The sequence below is a fragment of the Haliotis rubra genome, unplaced genomic scaffold (assembly GCF_003918875.1).
Source record: "Haliotis rubra isolate DU_JTF1 unplaced genomic scaffold, ASM391887v1 Scf24, whole genome shotgun sequence".
Lineage (NCBI taxonomy): Eukaryota > Metazoa > Mollusca > Gastropoda > Lepetellida > Haliotidae > Haliotis > Haliotis rubra.
Window position 1 is genome coordinate 3,137,515 of NW_025766447.1, and position 20,773 is coordinate 3,158,287.

At 39.7% G+C, this 20,773-nt stretch overlaps 1 protein-coding gene across 1 annotated transcript in view; it reads right to left on the reverse strand.

Moving 5' to 3' along the window:
* Positions 1-19,759, reverse strand: part of LOC124278635 (DNA topoisomerase 2-binding protein 1-like) — a 55,894-nt gene extending 36,135 nt beyond the window's left edge. The window contains 20 exon segments of the mRNA XM_046714402.1: positions 94-153; positions 623-744; positions 1,019-1,128; positions 1,349-1,486; positions 1,908-1,961; positions 2,345-2,460; positions 3,126-3,248; positions 3,438-3,527; positions 3,924-3,997; positions 4,579-4,745; positions 5,143-5,316; positions 6,060-6,125; positions 7,302-7,429; positions 8,002-8,075; positions 13,442-13,549; positions 14,021-14,107; positions 14,589-14,634; positions 16,472-16,614; positions 18,119-18,218; positions 19,680-19,759. Of these exon segments, the coding sequence (XP_046570358.1) occupies positions 94-153; positions 623-744; positions 1,019-1,128; positions 1,349-1,486; positions 1,908-1,961; positions 2,345-2,460; positions 3,126-3,248; positions 3,438-3,527; positions 3,924-3,997; positions 4,579-4,745; positions 5,143-5,316; positions 6,060-6,125; positions 7,302-7,429; positions 8,002-8,075; positions 13,442-13,549; positions 14,021-14,107; positions 14,589-14,634; positions 16,472-16,614; positions 18,119-18,199 (1,961 nt within the window). The 5' untranslated portion in view covers positions 18,200-18,218; positions 19,680-19,759.
* Between the last annotated feature and the right edge of the window lie 1,014 nt (positions 19,760-20,773).

Consider the following 20,773-nt stretch of genomic DNA (forward strand, 5'->3'; position numbering starts at 1 on the left):
GAAATCCATACAAATATTGATGTGATAATTGAGTACCATTGTTGCCAAAGTAACAAAATTAACATGAAAAGCTGGTGAATTTAGAACACCTACCTTGCACCAATTATCATAGCTATATGCATGAGACAGTCCCTCTCTGTTCCACTGAAACCACTGAAACAAAGAAAAACATTCACCATTTAACAAGTTTTGTAAAACTCCCACGCTCTTGTCATTACCTCACATGAAAAATGAAACATAAAGTGGGTCTACCAATGATAGTAGTAATGGACATTCATATATTTCTTACAAAGTCACATTAGACTATTTATGCCTGGATTAACTCCTGGCTTCTATGTGTTCACTGCCATTACCTTTCAGCACCAATGAACTACTGGCTTCCCTTGTTAAGTGCCCACAATAATCATTTTATTACTGTTGTTGGTCTACATCTATTGCTATCTGCTTGGTAGTTTTCTAAATCAGATGAAGGAGTAAAAATATTACTCCAAAACATTGTGTCCCTCACATTACTGGAGTCAACATCCATACATTTTCACAGTCATTATGTGATTCAAAGACCAGATAAAAGGTCCCCAGAAATGTTGCTGGATGTTGTTGGAAAGGATGCTGACATTCCCACCTGATAGACAGCACACAACCTTCCAAGGGCTTCAGCTCATCGATGTTGCTGATCATATCTATAGGGAGAAACAGCTGATTCTGCTGCACAGGTAGTAGTTTCTCTTCCTCAATACACATTTGCTGCAAACACAAGAATAATGTTAAATCTCAAAACAAAACCTAATATTTATTAGCATGAAGAAAAGAGGTGCAGTTGTGTTATCCTGAAATATGACTCAAATCATTTTGAGAGTTATACATGTACCTCATTTACAGAGGAGAAAACTCTCTGCCAAAAGTAAGGTAGGACCTTGATGTTTTCTGCTTTAGAACTTGGATCTTGGAAACCGCATCTCTTTCGAACACTGATATCTCTACTCAGAAAAGTCAGAAGAAGTTGCAGAATGTCTCTTACCAGCCATACATTGGTGAGAACTTCATTGACAGTGATGGACACGGGATAACCGTCAATGGGCACGATGCCATAGTCTGCAACAACACGGTGGTTCTCACCAACAACTCTGCCTGAAACAAAAACAAAACCTGATATGATCGCTATGAAACTCCTGTCTTCAGTTAATTCTTACTGTTCACTTAATTCCTGGTACACTCTTGACAAAACCACCACATGGAAACATCAAGACAAGGTGGACTGAGCAACCTATATTACGTGTACACCATAGGCTGTTCTGATGTATGATCAGCATTCAACCAGTGAATCTACTTCCCTGAACATTTGGCATACCTCCTCTCTCTTTAATGTAGTTGCCAAGTTCACTGATCTGCTCCTCGTCAAATCCGAAGAAGACAATGGTTTTCTTGTAGAATATCCCCTTGTCCCCATCCTGTGTGTGCTGGGTCCCTCCATCAACCTCATCATAATCTAGGAAGGAGAAACACCAACATGATCTATACAGGTCAGTCAGTACTGGAAACAGCATGGACTTACAGCATTTACCTTGACATGTTGACATGGAGTTATAGCATTTACCTGGACAAGAATCTGCATTCCACATAAATCAATATTGGGTGAACAAAATGGGAAATGCTACTGACGTCTGAAGTGAACTACTGCTAATTCAGAAATATTACATATATAAAAATTAACTCAAAAATACCTATTTCATTTTATAACTCAGCATATTGGAGCAAAGTTGTTTCGGTCAAAGATTGTAGCAAAGTCATCAGGCAATTTTACGCAATCACAAACATTGACTTTTGATATGTGTTTTTATTATTCAACTAACAGATGATCTTAATTCAAATTGAGTTCTAATTTAAGTGACTACTACTTGACAACTCACTATTGCCTGTAATTGTTTCATCCCCTTTGCCAGCTTCAACAGTTGTTTCCTTCTCTGTAGATAAACAAAACATTAGAACAACCATACAACATACTTGCATCTAAAATATCACCAAACAAGAAGAGATGGTCATCAATATGCCCCGCCACTGTGTTCTGTTCCTATATTGGCAACTACTCATTCTTTCTACAAATAGAGATACATAAGCAGTTAAGTAAGAACATCTGTTCCCATTAGGGATACCATGCACTAAGTCAAGAAACAAATGACGAGGGCCATAACTCTGTAAAGAATTGTAACACGATTTCTGTTTTTGAAATCCATCAAGGCATTCATGTCCTGAAAACACATACAAATTTGGCTTAACTATCTATAACGTCTTTTGAGAAAATCTGTCCCCATCATCTTGGACAGATGGGCAGGAAGACAAAATCTACCTTGAGGGAGATACTGGCTGAGGATATCATCCATATCTTTCTGATCAGCTGGATTCTGTGTTGCATCAGCATCAGCTGGTTTAGGTGCTGCAGCTGTTTTGGATGACTTCCTTCTTCTGTAATGTAAAAAAAAATTCTTCACATGTAACCATTTTCTGCACTCAGCAAGACAATGTATTCATTAAAACAATTGATATTTGTGATATAAGTGCTATTTGATTAATATAATAAAGTGATATTTCAAATTGAAAGATATACTGCAAAACAAAACAACAGAATCCTCAGTTATCACAAGAATTGAAAGCAATTTTGTCTACAACCATGATGTGAAGCTGTCATGTATTTCCGATGTTGGGGGTGGATGGTCCTGGATTCCAACAGACAACAATAAATCCGCCATACGTTTTTAATCCGCCATGATCTTATTACATCATCACACGCCTTGATGATGTCACTTGCTACGTCATCATTTTTGGGGATGTACTATTTACTTAACAAATATCACACAAATCATAAAGTCTTTCTTCCATGTATACGTCTATTTACTATATACTCCAAACATTGTAGAGAGGCTGTCAATCAGTAGTTTTATTACATCAAATACCTTGAATGAAAATGTATTTGCCAATTTCCTATACTTGTTAGTATGTACTTTGAAATCCTTTGAAATGAAACACATTTTAGCAAAACAAAACCATCACCAGAGGACAAGATATGTTTCTGCCATATTTTAAAAATGCACTCAACTCAACATGAGTTGAGATAACCAAACTGTGCTTACCCTTTCATTTTAGGTGATGTTGGATCAAGGGCAGGTAACTCCAGACACAGATACGGCTCCACATCCACAGTCTTCTCCTTCTTGTAACACTCTACCAGCCAGGCTGCTGACACTACGTGGGGTCTGTTCCAACACATCCACACCACCACATCATTCAATGATACACCTTGTGTTATATTCCTTACCAGTTCTCCTTACTCAGACAAAAGCATGTTATACATGTTATACATTGAAGCAAATAAAGTAGGGATTCAAAGATATTTTTTAGAGAACAAATATATATTTTCTTGAGTTGAGTGTCCAAGCACGTACCTGAGATCACTATTTTTGATCATGTCAATATCTGACTGGATCTTCTCTCCCATCAGAACATGGGTAACACTCTCGTTGATTGTGTTGAATCTGTGGGAAATGGTCAGTGTATCACACGTATTTCCATAGATGATGAGTGGTTATAAAGAAACTTTGTTCACTCCAAATCAATTAACAAACTACAGACACTATCTCACCAATAGATTTTAAAATAGTGTTTCTCACTTCTGTCACAATCCTTAATAGAAAAAAATTTTACCAGTAGCTCAACCTATTTGTAACAAAGTCATTTTGGCCCAAATACAAATAAGTAACTGTTAACCTGTTAGCTTGGGTACATTAAATTATCATCTAAAACAGTTCATTTATATTGTGCCTTTTCCTTCCAATGCAAAGATTACTTTCATTGCTATATATCAACATGGTTTTAGAGGCTATGAGCCAAAATCCGAAAGAATGTGTGGCTCAAGAACATGTTACAAATACCTGGTTGCCCCTCCTGCGTTGATTATCTTCCGCAACTTCTCAAGATTGGAGCCACGGAATCCGCTGAGGTAGAACTGCAAGATTCATTCAAGAACAATATGTGAGTGAGTGAGTGAGTGAGTTAGTGAGTGAGAGTGTATGGTTTTATGCCACTTTTAGCAATATTCCAGCAATATCATGGCGGGGGACACCAGAAATGGGCTTCGCACGTTGTACCCAGGTGGGGAATTGAACCACTAGGCTACCCCACCTGCCCCTGTAGTTTTAGTGCTTGACATTCAAAAAGTAAACCTGTTCTGTTCTTCAAACACTGATTAGAAAGTGTCTGAAATATGGAACATACAGATGTCACTATCATAAAATGACTACATTTGGAGCTGCCCCATATCAGTCCTGAATGGCATAATTCACTGTGCTGGTGTCAACTAAATATTGACAAACTCTTCAAATGACATCACCAGACAAGCAAATACATCTGCCTCAGGTTGTCAGAGACAACTTTAATACTTAGCAAATCTTATGTGTAATAAAACCACCAATTTTGGTAAATAATTTAGACAAGTAGACTTTTCCTGACAAATTAATTTTAGTTTAGTTGTCAATGGTCACGTAACTTTTCTATTTACACACTCAATAGTTTATTTTTCTCATGTACCTTACAACCATCTAGGAAGACATCCCCTGGTATGTGAGTGACATCCAGGGACTCCAGAGGGTCTTCTGTCACATGAGTCCTCTGTAAGGCGGCCGTAGTTTCATTGATCCCAGTTATAACAGATAAATTGCTTATGGAACTGATGTCACCAAGGTGGGTTGCATGGACTGAAAATAGACATGCAGCTGAGTACATATTAAACAAATCACTTGGAAAATGAACATCTTATTGACTTCTAAGCCTTCAGATCATAATCACAAACATTTTATCATGATTCAAATTTTGGGTTTAACACCACTTTGCATAGTATTCCAGTAATATCAAAAATGCCAGTTTGATGTGGAAAGAAAGTGATGCTGGTCCCAGGTGTTTACAAATTTGGTGAAACAAACAAACAGAGGCATGGTGCAACTTGAGCCCTCCACTCTGGATGAAACACTGCACCACTAATTTCAGTGCCTCTATCCCTTTTCAATGATTTTACATCTATATTAACATGGTGACTTAACGGCTCGATGGTCCATTTACAAAGAGTGTGAATGGCGTTTGTTTTCCAGAACTCACTGGTAGATCTCTCCCTGTCTGGCGTCGATGTCTTGTGTTGACCTGTTGTGTTCAGATTCTTCTCCACTCTATAGTCTGTCTCATCCAGGCAGTACCCTTTCTCCACCGAGTCGTACAACCAGCGTGGCCTGACTATATGTATCTTCCACTTTGAGGCATGCTCGTATTTCTGTCCTGGATCACATACAACATGTACAGTCTGGAATACATTCTAACATATCTTTTATTTTTTAACTTAAATGATATCAATATCAAATCGTGATAATTTGCTATATCACAAACTTTTTCTTTTTTCATAATTTACATTACTTTATAACACCATGATAGCAGTAAAACTATTTTACAAGTAGGAGATAAATGCCATCAGTTCCAAATAAATTTGCAATAAATGGCCAACACATGATGTTTATCAACATTGTTTCACGTTTTTGTGTCTGCACTCATTTTTTCATCTCCCATGGTAGCATCTGGAATCAACTTTATGCCACAATATGATTTGAATACGTCACCACTGCTGACAACAATAATACATCGTATTAATATGCAGTGAATGGTCTTGAAATTTCCGGGAATCGAATACCATTCGATCATGTTTTTCAACAAATCAGATTAAAGAACACAGTGACTTTTGGTTTACAATGAATATTTTATGCATGCTTCAACACAACATTTACCACTTTGGTAAAACCCATGGGTATGATGTCGACAAACTTTGAGACATAATCAGGACAAACCGGGATTGAACCCACAATCATAGCTTTCTGAAGTGCCCATGGGACTCAACTCTGCATAGCAAATTGTAGAACCTTGAGCGACTGGGCTGCCTGTGGCCCCTGCCACCCACCCATTCTTCACAAGATGTCACTAGTAAGAATATCTACGGCAATGAATCTATGAAATGATGGAACACACTTCACCTTTAGCTTCCTTGACAATAAGATGTGTACATTCCTTCATCTTCATCTCCCCGGTGTATTTTCCCCCTGTAAATATAACACGACTTCACAATTTTTCTACAAAAAATATTTATAGAAGCAGTCACCATACTCTCATGGTGGATGTAATTGATGACTACAAAACTATTTGACAACTGTAGAAGTATCTACACCAAAATGTTGCCAAAATAGTAATAAAACAAGAAGACAAAGTCATCAATATCCCCCGCAATGGCAAAATACTCTTGATGATTATGTCTACGAGTTATGATTATGTCAAATATTTAGGTGTGCATATAGAAAAGTGGAAGGAGAGTATTGAAAGGTTTTGAAAGTTCTGCGCCAGAAAGGAGCACTATCACCAATTTCAGTCTAAGTCGAACTTGTTGCCATGGAAACGCCAAAAATATTTTATTCAGAATTCCAAAACTACCAAAAGGCACCAGTTCACCACCAGATCTATCTATGTGCCAAGGTTGGTGAAGAAATATTGAACGTTTCAGAGTTCTGCTCCGGAAAAGAGCACTACCACCAATTTCAGTCAAAGTCGAACTTGTTGCCATGGAAACGCCAAAAATATTTTACTCAGAATTCCAAAACTACCAAAAGGCACCAGTACACCACCAGATCTATCTATGTGCCAAGTTTGGTGATGAAATAGTGAACGGTTTGAGAGTTGTGCTCCGGAAAAGAGCACTACCACCAATTTCAGTCAGTCGAACTTGTTGCCATGGAAACGCCAAAAATATTTTATTCAGAATTCCAAAACTACCAAAAGGCACCAGTACACCACCAGATCCATGTATGTGTCAAGTTTGGTGAAGAAATATTGAACGGTTTTAGAGTTCTGCTCCGGAAAAGACAAATGTGCACGGACGGACGGACTCCATTTTAATACCCCCCGCAAAACGCGTTGCGGGGGATAAAAAGTTTATATCCACTCACAGTCACTGTGTCAACATTGTCATCAGTGAACTAAAACAAGGCAATCAAACAACTGAACAACAATATTTCATGACCTTTTTGAAACCATATCTTCTTTTGACACAGATGGGAAAGTTAACACTTTACAGATGTGGATCAGGAATCCCTGTTATCAGATCATACTCTCAAACACACAATACTAAGGCTTTCAGTGACAACATGAAGGTACAGACTCATATAGGTATTCCATAGCTGCAATATTTATGTAAATGACATCATTATCCCAAACAAGAAACTAACCCTCTGCCTCGATTGTTTTCTTTACTTCTTTCCTCTCATCTTGGTCCAACCCTGAGACTGTGACAACAAGGCCACTGAATATAGGACATCGGTACTTCTGGAACTGGTCATCAGTAGCATGAACATGTCTGAAACAAAACAGCAAGATTCAGTTAGCATCTCTGTAACTATGACAGCATCACCTTCTTATCATCACACAATGGCACTGCATATTCATATGAACAGAGCAAAGTTGTACATGTATACGTTGCACTCAAACAATGCTTACATATTTATGATGATGTTTCCATATGGAAAATGACAATGTTTCCATTTTTTTTAAATAGACCAATTGGTGAGTGAAATATATCTCAAAACTCCATGGTTTGATAATAATCTGTTAACAAGACTGCAAATCAATGTCACATTTGACTGCAGTGGTGGCAGAATGATGAAGAATGCTAAACTATTTCCTGAAGTTTCCCTACATCACAGTTCATTGTGCCAAATAAAATACAAGAATACTGGTAAATAAAGAGCAATATTAATTTATGATATTATTCTTATATTACTATGTACCAAAGTTCCCCAGCCATTGTTTGCTACATATGTTCATGTTGTGTCATTCATGACATCATCAACTGTTCTCATTTACTCAAACAACAAAATGTCAACAAAGCAACAGTATCCTCAATGACATGAAGAAGTGAGCAACACAAACCTGTACTTGGCCTTTTCCCAGACAGCAGTCACCCACTTAGGCATCATGATGTGCTTGCCCAAACTGCCAGCCACCTGAGGTGGAACAAACAAACAACCATGGAATGAATCTTTCACTTGTGTGAAGTGTCATAACTTACTGACTAATTACCCATGCATTTGCCATGTGTTACCACTGAAACTGAAAGATCTGAAGATCTGTGACCGTAGTTGACATATCACACCTCAGCAAAACCTCACCAAATTTCATCTGGCAGAAACACCAACTTATGAACAAATTGTGTAATAAATATTCAAACAAACCTGCAGAGGTTTCTGATTTTTGAAAAGAGTCCTCCTTGGGGTACTTATAAGCATTAATATGTCCATTTTAAATTTAAATCCTATGACAGTTGTAACTATATTTTTCAATAAAATATTTATAAAACAAAAAACTCGTTTTTGTCTTGTTCTGCCACCCATACAGGGCCCCTGGGGCCCTAACAATCAAGAGCAGGTAACTCTAAGCATAAACCTCGTACCTCACTTTTCATACTGAGCGTAATCAGACAGAATGAGGGGAAGTGGGCAGCCCTATCCCAAGGAGGACTCTTTTCAAAGAATGAGAAACCTCTGCCAATTTGTTTGATTCTTTTCAAAAGAGATCTTCCTTGGGGTACTTATAAGCATAAGACAGACTCCCACAGACAGAAAGTCATGAGTAGTATTCTGTCTGGCATACTAAACCCCACGCTAAGCGGAATTTCCCAATCAACGGAGAGAGAGAAAACACACCTACCCTGACACCTGACCGGTGCTGTCAATCAGGCTGGGGCATGGCTAGGGAAAGGGACAGCAGCTGCCAAGCTTATTAGCCCGATAGGCTGAGAACACATCAGAAAACCCCGCCTCCCAACCAAAGAATTTGGGTGTGGGCAGTTATTGACATGTTACCTAGTCCAGCTACAAACACAGTAAGCTAGGCATACTGATGGTGAGTAGAAAGGGAACGTTATAAAATCGCTAAAGGCGAACTGGTTAAAAAAACATCACCAATACCATCACCAAGGGATAGAGTGATAAAAAACAACCTCACCAAATGGAAATAATGCAAAAGTAGACTTGAAAGCTCAATCAGCTAGAGAGTCACGACCCTGCCCATTGGTGAGAACCGCTTGACCGAACCGAGCACGCTCTGAAGAGTGCTTGTCGAGTTGGTAATGTCGGATAAACGTGCTCGGACAGCTCCAAATAGCTGCAGAGCAGATCTCAATAGGCAGGGCCACAGAATACACCTTGGTGGTGGCCACTGCCCTAACCGAATGAGCTTTAAAACCTTCTGGGGGAGTTAAGCCTTTATGAACATAACCCATACAAAAGGCAGAGACAAGCCACCTAGAAATGGTCTGCTTGTTCACCAGAAGGCCAGCCTTACCACCGCCATAACAGCAGAACAGTAGTTTATCCTTACGGATAGACGCTGTTCGTTTGATATAAGCCGTAAGAGTCTGACGGACATCTAAGACGTGAGCACGTCGAAGTGAGGTTACATGAAAGGAGCCTGCAATCTTTGGATGATAAGAGTCTGGCAAGCGAATACTAATCCTGTCTTTATGAAACATGGTGAGTTCAGGATCCGCTGACATTGCGTGAATGTCGCCGACCCTCCTGCCGGACGTTACCACCACAAGAAAGGCTGCCTTCCAACTTAACAACTGGAGTGAAAGAGACGACAGATCGTTAAACAGAGGACCGGACATCAATCAAGAATGATTGACAAATCCCACGGACAGTCACACGGATTCTGTCCTCACCAGCTAAAAAGCGCTGCACCAAAGGGTGATGCCCCAAGAGAACACAGTCGGGGGGTATGTGGAAGGCAGAGATTGCCGTGAAGTAGCCTCGGATTGTAGACTTGGTTAGACCGACATCCAACCAAGTAAAAATTCCGACTAGATTCGAAGAAAAGGGATCAAGAATCCCTGTTTCCACACCAGCTCGCATCTATCCTCATATTGAACAGTTGTCGAATCCCTCTGCGAAGCCAGAATTGTGTATGCAACTGATGCAGAAATTCCTCTCGCTTGGAGGCGATTCCTGACAGTGACCAGTCCACCCATTGAATCCTGGGATTCGGGTGCGGCGCTCTGTTCTGGGATAGCAGGTCCGGTCGAAAGGGTAATAGTACAGGAGGCTGAACCAGAAACCTGAGAATCACTGGAAACCAGCGTTGAGACAACCAAAGAGGTGCAAGGAGCACTGGTAGTCGCGCTGGTTGGGTCGTTAGCTGCAAGTGAACCGAGTATCAGGGGTACTGGTGGGAACGCTCACAGTACCCTGCCCGTCCAGTCGAGCTGGAAGGCGCCGGAGGCAACATTGCCCTCAGATCCGGTATCCGTAAGCAAAACACTGGTATCTGATTCGTCGCTCCAGAGGCAAACAGATCCACCCGAAACGCCCCGAACAACCGGCAGAAAATCCCGAATATCCCCTGATCGGGCATCCACTCGTGGGGAGCTAGTATACGCCGTGAGGGTGCATCTGCATGAACGTTGTCTACCCCCGGGAGATAAACAGGCATCACCCGAACGCTGAACTGGTCGCACCACAGCAGAAACTGCCACGCCTCCTGAAGGAGAGTCGGTGACACCGTACCACCCTGTTTCAGAATGTAGGTCATCGCTGTCTGGTTGTCCATTTCTAGACGAACAACCCGGCTTCGAACCTGTTCCACGAAGCGTTCGAACACCATCCGGACTCCTCTCAATTCTAACACATTGATGTGCAGGCTCACCTCCGACCAAAGGCCCGATACTGTGAGGTCGCCTAAAACGCCCCCCATCCTGTGAGGGAAGCGTTCGTCTGAATTGAGACTGTCGGCGTCAGGATCTCCAGAGGGATCCCTCAGGATAAGTGCCCGATGTCAAGAGACCCAGATAAGCTGTGTATCCGGGTAAAATATGCATAGAAAATTTCCAATTACGCATTGAAAAATAATTGTTGCGTACCAAAAATGTTAGATACGCAAAAAGTTTAAAACAAATGCGTACGGAATATATTTATAAAGATCGCTTGCGTAATGGAAAAGACATTGATTGCTATCAAGTTGTACTGTTAGTATAGGATGAGTGATTTTTTTATGAAATCATTTCCATTATATTTAAATTGGTTTTGATTAGGTATGACATAAGGCAGGACATACCTGCTTAGTAAACTTACTCGATGACATAATACTTAGGTGAGTAAAATGACTGAAATACGCACATATTTGAAAGCAGTGGGTAACGGAAAATGAAATACCCACTCAACATTCATAATACCCACTCCAAAAAAATACAGTGCGTACAGTACCCACATGAGCTTAATCTTATCTGGAGCTCTGCGATGTCTGTCCACCACCCCTGCCTCTACCGATGAGATCACTGAGCGTAGTGTCTCCATCTTGAAAGACAGTACCTTGATCATATTGTTCAGACCTTTGAGATTTAGAATAGGTCTAAACCCTCTGTCCTTTTTGGTAACCAGGTAATAAGTCGAGTAATAACCCGCTTCTTCCTGTCCCGCTGAGATCACCTTGATGGCTGCCTTGTCCAGTAATGACTGGACCTCGGCACGGGGTATCTCTGCCTTCTCCTGAGAAGTCTGCACTAGAGTACAACGGTGAAGACTGGAGGGTCACGCTTCCACTGTGGCAGATAGCCATCCCTGAGTGTGGACAGGACCCAGGGATTTGATGTGGCTTTTTCCCATTCTGGAAGAAATAGGGAAAGCAAGCCACCTACAGGGACACCAAGCAAAAGATAATGAATGCCAGTGGTAGGGCATGTGTCCAGTCCTTGTGATGGTTCTGTTAAGGGCACCCAAGGAATTAAGACTTTCCCTTCCTCGGAAAAGGCTGCTTGCCCTTACCCTTGCCCCGGTGTGACTGAAGGGGAGCAGACCACTTGTGAGTCTCCTTCCCTGAAGAGGGAGGGTAAGAGCGGGAAGGCTGCTCTAGTAAGGGCTTAGAGTCCTTAAATGTAGGGATGGCCTCCGCGGCCTCCTGAACAACTGTAATTGCGCCAGGGAACAGGGTAGACCCCGACCTGAATGGCACTGCCAGTAAAGCTTGTTGTGTGGCAGGGGAATACCGGGCTACAGAAAGCCACAAATGGCGGAGGCCCATTACCACACTCATCATCTGACAGGCGCAACTCCTGATGGCATCGCGCTTCAGATGGGATTGCACCTCCGTAAGTTGCTGTGCTGTCATCCCTGCCCTGTTCAATGTCAACGAGCTGCTTTTGGAGTTCCAACAACCCCTCCTCCCCCAACAGGTAGCGCCAGTTCAACTCGGGTAAGTCGAACCGCGTACCCAGAAGGTGAGGGTTAATAACCTCGCTAATAAGGGAGGGCAACATGCGAAGGTGAGTCTCTGCGACTCTACTTGGAGCGAACTTGGCCCGAGAAGTCGGGGCCGTCCGAGGGGACGACCACCTGCGGCAGAACAGCTGCAATGCGACCTCACACAACTCAAGCGAAAAAGATTCTTGCCCTGGTGCCTCCCTACCCTCATCATCCTCCATTGACTCCTCGTCCCTATCCTCAAGAGCTGAACTCTGTGGCCAGAGATGGCTCTGAGGTGGGAACTGAGGGAGTTAAGGAGAGAGATAAAGGGTCGAGAAGAGCGAGGGAGCCAAGGCACCGAGAGCTTGAGACGTGTCCTGCAACAAAAGGTTGTCACGGGAGCCCGGAAGACGCTACAGGAGCTGAAGACACCAAGACCCGTGCCGACTGCCCCATAGCCGGAACCAAAGCCATATGGCACGTACCCAGGCTGGCGACAGAACCAGAGCAAGAACGACAGCATGAAAAGTGAGGTACGAGTTTTACGCTTAGAGTTACCTGCTCTTGACTGTTGGGGCCCCAAGGGGTGCTGTATGGGTGGCTGAACAAGACAAAAACGAGTTTTTTGTTTTGTAAATATTTTATTGAAAAATATAGTTACAACTGCCGTAGGATTTTAAAATGGACATTTTAATGCTTATAGTGAGTGAGTTAGTGAGTTGAGTTTTACACAGCACACAGCAATATTCAAGCTATATGGCGGTGGTTAATGCTTATAAGTACCCCAAGGAGGATCTCTTTTGAAAAAGAATAACTTATGTGGTAGTAAATATACTTTAAATGCATGTAACATTGATTTCATCACTATCTGAAAGCATCTTTTTATATAGTTTTGGCAATGGGCATGGTTCTGTTTTGGCAGAATGGTGATGCTTTAGCTATAAGCATCTCTTGTAACCTAATACATCCACTGTCCTGTAGGTGTCACTGCAACTCACCTCCAACACCAGCTAGACCCTGTGCTTGCCTAAGTCCCAGACTAGTATCATTTGTCTACTAACATGAATACTATAACAACATATTAACCAGGCTAACTGGTAAGAACATGACAAGAAAGTGGAAGAAAGGTGACTCACGACATATTTCTTGCTGCCAACTTCCCCAGCAATGAGGTGTGTGACTGCATCAGTGAAGTCCTTGCTCACTTCGCCTGCCATATATTCAATCTGCTTGTGGATTTTCTCCTGTGGAGCAAGAAATACAAAACGTTTCGTTTAGCTTATTATCTCATTTCATCTCATTTGTTCATTGCTACACTGAGATAATAAAGTGCTAGATTTATACATTATGTCAACATTCACCATATTATTTAAAGAATGTGACCTTGAAAAACATTTGATGGTATAGATTATTTAGAGCCTCAAATATATGGAGAAATTTAGTGAAACGAGATAACATTTCCCACAAGGAAATGTGATTACATTTCACAATTTATCCAGCATCCAGGCTTATCTCCGTAACATGTAAACATTCAAGTCCATACTAACCAGTGGTTGATATGATGAACAATGTTCCACACTGTCGGGGATGATGATATGCATGTAATTAAGAAATGTCACCTCATTATTTACAAGGGGGACCATTGTTTCCCTGAATTACCAACATCAGGTCATAAAATAAAAACCAACTTAACAACATTATTGAATGGAACTTACCCTTATATCCTTTTCTATACTTGTACAGCTGACCAGTACATCCTTCATAGACATGTTGTAAATAGGAACACGTCTTCGGGGAATTTCCTGGAGATATTTTGAAAACATTAAATCATAATTCCATGATAATTCTTATATATTAACATTAAAATATGGTAAAACCCATAATGAGCTGTCAGGTGACAGGTGATATATTTAAACAAAACAAATAAAAAACGGTTTAATTCTGATTTATAATAATAATAATAGCATATTTGTAACGCGCATATATCCATGCTTAAGCATGCTCAAAGCGCACAAAATATAAATGCAATTAAGGCAAAGAGCTACAGTTGAAAGGCTTTCTTGATTGGATTTAAAGGTTTCTACAACTCTTCAACCTATTTGACATTCCATGTTATAGTATACCTGAAAGTATATTACACTTCATGTTATTGTTAATTGATTTCTATGATGACGTTTTACCACTTGTTTGATCAATTTGTATGAGGACCATGATGATAAAAGTGCCCACAAGATAACAAACAGACAATTGCAAATACCAGCTATCTGTCACAAACAGACATACCATTCTCAGCAGCATGCAGGACAAGATACACTGGGGGCCATACACTCTGCAAAATAAACAAAAAGCTACATAAAGTATGGAGAAAGCACAACATTTAAACAACCATTGGGGATGCCATTGATGTGAACTGAAATTTCAGTATCAAAACATTTGTCTTGAACTGAAAAATCTCTTGATTGTACTGATATATTGCTAAGACATAATTTATATTTGTCCATTAATAGGTATTGCTGTTCAATGTTCTACCTTAGACCAATCACATAACAATAGTTTGAAGATATTATCTGGATATAATTATTGAAGCAAGTGTTAAAATTGCATGCATATCAAAATAATCACATCCTATCAGCTTCCACAGTTCGATCATCAAGACACACCTTTAAGTCTAACCATCAGGGCTCCAGATAACTTTTGGGGTGTGAGTGTACTTACACATCATATTGCAAGTGAAGGTGTACTGAGAATTTTGAAGGAGTACCGACATGTGTGTTTGTGTGAGCGAAGTTGATGTGGTTTGTCTGGACGATTCATCGATCACTATTTCCAACCATGTATTTGTATTTGAAGACGCGTGAGAAATAACTGAGCGACCATGTGATGCGCGAAATGTCAGGTCCGACTGGATATAAATAGGAAAAGTGTAGTTTTTAGCCAATCGAAAAATAGTGACGCATATCGTTGCATGGCAACGCAAGGGATTCCTACTGTCGGGGTTTCCTTATGTGTCAAATCGTGTTTCGCAAAAGAAACTGAACAAGTATTTATCCGAAATAGATTTCCATTTGCACGATACGCACGGAAATTAAATGTTAGACGTACGAAGGTATTATGTGCGTACACGATATGCTTGAAATCTTATATTATGTCGTACTTAATTGATTTTGAGGCGTACATTACGCATGTACGGCCCTTATCTGTAGCCCTGAACCATTATATGTGTTCACTTAAGACAACACAGCATCTTAACAGGACCTTAAGTGCACTTCAGGATGCTAACTTTCTCAAGACATAATAACTTGAAAGCAAAATGACAGAATGTTTTTATACAGTTCCTCCTCACAGGGTCATTATGCGAAAACAAGGAATGAGGTCTGGTCAGACTGGTCAGACCTGGAAAGGTCTGAGGGTCCATGTAAAATTTACGCTTTAAAGTTACTGAAACCGGTAAAGCATCCTCTGCTTCATTGCAGTAACTGTAACAAGCTGTAAGCCATCTAACAATAGTTCCAAATGACACCTTGTTTTCTGGCAGGTAAATCAATATTAATCATGTTACAGTTCAATACTGATTAAGAGAGAAAACATGTAGGCTCAGGGAACATAAACAAACATCGAGGGTACGTCAACCCATGCCCCCCTCGTGACCAGTGAACAACTTATTTATCTTACCGAACACCATAATGTTAATTTTGAATTGTTTGAAGCACGGGAACAAATCTTTTTTAGTCATTGCTAGATCTTGCTGACAAGAAAAACAGATTTAGAGTTATCTCCCTTTCATTGATTTGCATTCGCAAAACATCGGTAATTTCCGTACATCATACGTGATTCAATGTTATTCGAGATAAAGAATTACTACCATGAAGTACCAAATGAGTTGCCATTGACAGCGGGGTACACTGAAATGTTACTCGCTTGTAAGCGGGGTACATTGAAAATAATAGAAGAGAGCTCAGCCAATCAGAAAGCGACATTTATGTATGAGGTAAGATAAAACATGTTGGTAATGTTATTTGGAGGTTTACATTGAAATGTATTGTTTCCTCACATAGTTCAGATTAACCAAAATAATCTTAACTGTGGCATAACAGCACAAATATTCGCAGTATCTAAAACTTCCCCACTCGGGCTGTTACACATATTAAGTAACAAATCCTTCCGACCTGCATCCTATAGCAGCAAGATGATGGAAGGCTTCTCCTTCAAATGGGTCAATCAAGTAAACACTGGTTCTGTCTTTCTGCTCCATGTCCAGACATTCAGCTGGTGTAATCCAGAGAGGCTGGAACCCATTCTCAATTAATATCTGAAATTAACATGGACACATGTATCATGAGCATTTGATTAATAATTCACAAACTGATATAAACATTCTCGTATCATTCACACAATTCTGTTAAAAGTATTATACTCAGACCTCGTTGTATCACGGCATTCATGGTATCGCGGCAAACGGTATTTCGGGTTTTCCGCGCGAGACACGCCTCCTAGTGGTGATTTGCATATGTAAATCGACAGACAGACGTCAGTCGCTTGTTTACTTTTTAGAAACCAGCAGGATGTATCGAATCTTTGTAAGCATTATGCAGCAGAAATATTAACATTAAACTCTTGAATCTAATGGAATCTGTCTGAACCCCATTCATCAAATACACGCTATAATATTTATGTGTCGTATATGACCCTTCCCACTCGATCTGAACTAGGTCGTATGCATTTCACTGTTGCCATATAAGGTAGTGGAAGTGACGTCATGAGCTTTATTTATCTCCCGGTGAATACCAAAATTTGTAATTCAAATAAGGACACAAAACGTAAAAATGATCCCTGTTCACTGAAAACGATTTTGCACACACTAACAAACTAGAAATTTAGAAAGGATTTATTATACTGTTGTTCACATAATTATTTATTCATATTTTAACATTATTTCAGATAATATTTTGCATTGAAATATTGTTGAAATCATGGCTGAAATAAAACAAAAAACAACAGTATGAACATATATTAAGAAAATCATGATGAAAATGATGTATTTTGGAAGTTTGGTGATTTCCTTGAATAAAATTTCATAATGGATACAGTTTTGTGCACCTTTGATTACAAAAAGTACCTCAACTGATTTCACATTAAGGTGAGTTAAACAATTTCATTTTTTGTTCCCTACATCGTCTTGCAATCCGAGTTTTAGTGTTTACCGCGATACGATGGAGTTCTATCCTTTGGTAAATATTAACCGGCTTCGTTCGTTTAATGGCTCTCGCTGAAACACTATCAAAGTTAAAATAATATTCTTTTCACAAATGTGTTGAATAAATGTGATGTTAATCGGATTTAATAATAGAATAGGCCATAAAAGTTTTTAATTTCATTTACGATTACGGATATGTCAAGTACCGCGATACAACGAGGTCGCAGGCTAACTGTCTTACCCGAAATTCAAACAGTGTGAATAAGGAGTGAATGCTGTTGTCAAGAACATTTAAATGAAGATTGGTTGCAGCCACCAACAAATAATTTACTGCAGCAGATGCAAACCTGTGGCTAATAACATGAACACTGACACAACAATACACAAATGGCAATGTGCAAGGAAACAAACCCTTCTAGTCTAGACCATCATGAGATACCAATGGATACTACTGAAGCCCTATCAGCACTAACATTTCTACACGGAACAATGTGAATAGGCTATTGCAGTTAATAACTTTGAACTTTAGACAAGACTATCTTTGAAGCAATGGATAATACTTTATTTTCCTTTTAAGCATGGTAAGTCATAATCAACACAAATACAATTTCAGTGTTACCTCGCGAGCTTCCTTCAATTCATCTGTTGTCTCACCACCAGCCTCTCCCACACATTTCACCTTCAAGTTATCCTCCGACATAATTGTGGTCCTATTTTATCTGAAAGGAATAAAGACTATATAAAACATATAGTCATATAATGGGAAGGTTCCTTGGCATGATGAAGAGAATTGACAAAAATGGAATGCACTGGTGTCTGTACTAACAGCAGAGTATGAAATAAGTCCCGTCCGACCGCCTGAGATGAGCTAGATTTCTGACGGACGGTCTAGATTTACAGCTAGCCAGCCCAATGGTCTGGCAAAATCGAGTCATATCTTGGTGTCTGGTCTGGTTAAATCCATTTTGCCTGGTCAAGGAATTGGCATTATTTCATACACTCAGAGAGAGATAAAGATGGATATGAAAGGGAAACAAGTAGGAAACTTTCATGTCAAACCTAACCTCAGACGTCAACATGCTCAAGGAATTACATTTCCTCAGGACAGGGATTTACAGGACACTAATTCCTGCGTCCTAATCCTATATACACATAAAAATTTACAAAGGATGCAATAAAATTTATTAGTGCATCCACAGGGACTCAGAAAAAGTCCAAATACATTTTGTAAAAATTCCAATCAAGTGACAATAAGTTATCACTAAGTTTGCTACTAGCTAGGTTATGGTATTTTGTAATTAGTGTAACAATGTGGTGATCATGATACACAATACAATAACACTAACAGTATTAATAATAATATGTAAGTGTCTGGGACCCCCATTTTGTAGTCCAGGACCCCTGAAAATTAAGAGTATGAGTCCCAAGGACCCTCACATGAATACAGGACTCAAGGTAAATCCCTGGTAACCCATGCTTGTTGTAAGAGGCGACTAACAGGATCGGGTGGTCAGGCTCGCTGACTTGGTTGACAAATGTCATCATATCCCAATTGCATAGATCAATACTCATGATGTTGATAACTGGATTGTCTGGTCCAGACTTGATAATTTAAACACCGCCTCCATATATACTATGATACAGCTGGAATATATTGCAGAGTGCAATGTTAAACAACAAACAAAAAATAATGTTGACATGGTCGACAGGCTGTCTTGGTTATTGATCCAGGATGTTTACAATCGGGGCCTTACAATTATCACAAAAATGTGAAATCGCCTCTCCAGTCACAATATATACATCATTGGATCAACCTTGTGTTGGTGGTATTGACAGATAGAACATGCGTTCTTTGACAGACAGCTGAATGACAGGAATATTCACATAGGCACACCAGTGACTGACGTGAATATGTCTTTAGCCTTCGGCTATATTGTCCGAGAAATGACACTTTATGTAACAGAAACTCAGAAAAAAACAACTTGCGTAGTTAGTTAGGAAATATGTAGGAAGAGTTGTTATTGTTGTCATTCCAAATCCGCAAAATCAGCAGTCAGACGATTGCGAAACATGTTGCTGTCACAATTAACACAACGATCGAATCCACGATTGTGGTACCACAAAGACACTTACCACTATAACATCACTCAAAGCTAGTTGTAAATATAAATGAAGCATACCCAACAGAGATATCTAGTTTAAATTCCACTTCCACGACCGCCAAAGTTTTGAATCGCCATCTTTGTTTGAGGATAGAAAAGCAACAGATACAAAAGAAACGAAATCAGATGCGTATCAAACATTGGCAAGAATGATATGAAAAGTTGGTTTTACCCATTTGCATTTCCAAATCACATGTAGTTCAATATTCCGTATGCTATTATATTGTCCAACCAACTAATTTAAAGTCTTGACCTTCCAATGCCATTATCTCGTTATTACCATGACAAGAACTAAAACGAAATATGATTGCAAGTGAAAACATCGGAATATCACACCGACATTTATGAAAGAAACAAACAGACATGGGTGAAATGTTATTTTTCTCCGTCAAAGCAATCTTTCATTAATATCAGTGGTGTTAAATGCAGATATATTATCAATAAACGAGTTACATGGCTCTCCGAAGTGACGCCAAAGGATTGTACAATAAACTCAAAGAAATTATGTTGTAATAAAAAATGACATTCACTCAGCTACGCTACAAGGAGACAGTCACTTTTGATTTCCAGATCAGTTCACATGATATTATTTGCCAAAACATAATTCGATAAAAGTTTATTGCCTCAGGTCACAGATACATGCAAACAAAGGTAGGAAATATTTTATGGGGGCAAAATGAGATAATATTTTGGATACATCGCTCGAAAGTTTGGGTACAAAAGCACTATACTTACGCATGTTTTATTTAATTAATGGAAATATCTGCGAAAGCAATTTTCTATTGCTTAACAAAAATAGAAATAATCATTCTAGAGCAGAGACCATATTTACCATACGGTCTCTGTCCAAGGTGGCCGTTTGTTTCGCCAATTTTACCAATCAATATAATTTTTATTTTTGCTGTTTTAGTATGAAACTGCGAGGCACCTGTCCACTCTGCTTCCAGACAGTGGTCAGTCAATGTTGGTAGGATAGTAGTGTATTTTCGAGAAGTATTTGTCATGTTGCGTTTTTTAACATATTAAGCAATTTATCGTACCATTATAAATACGACAACACGGGGATGTAGCTTCTGTCGTTTATTCCACGGGCCAGAGCCCAACTGCCGAAC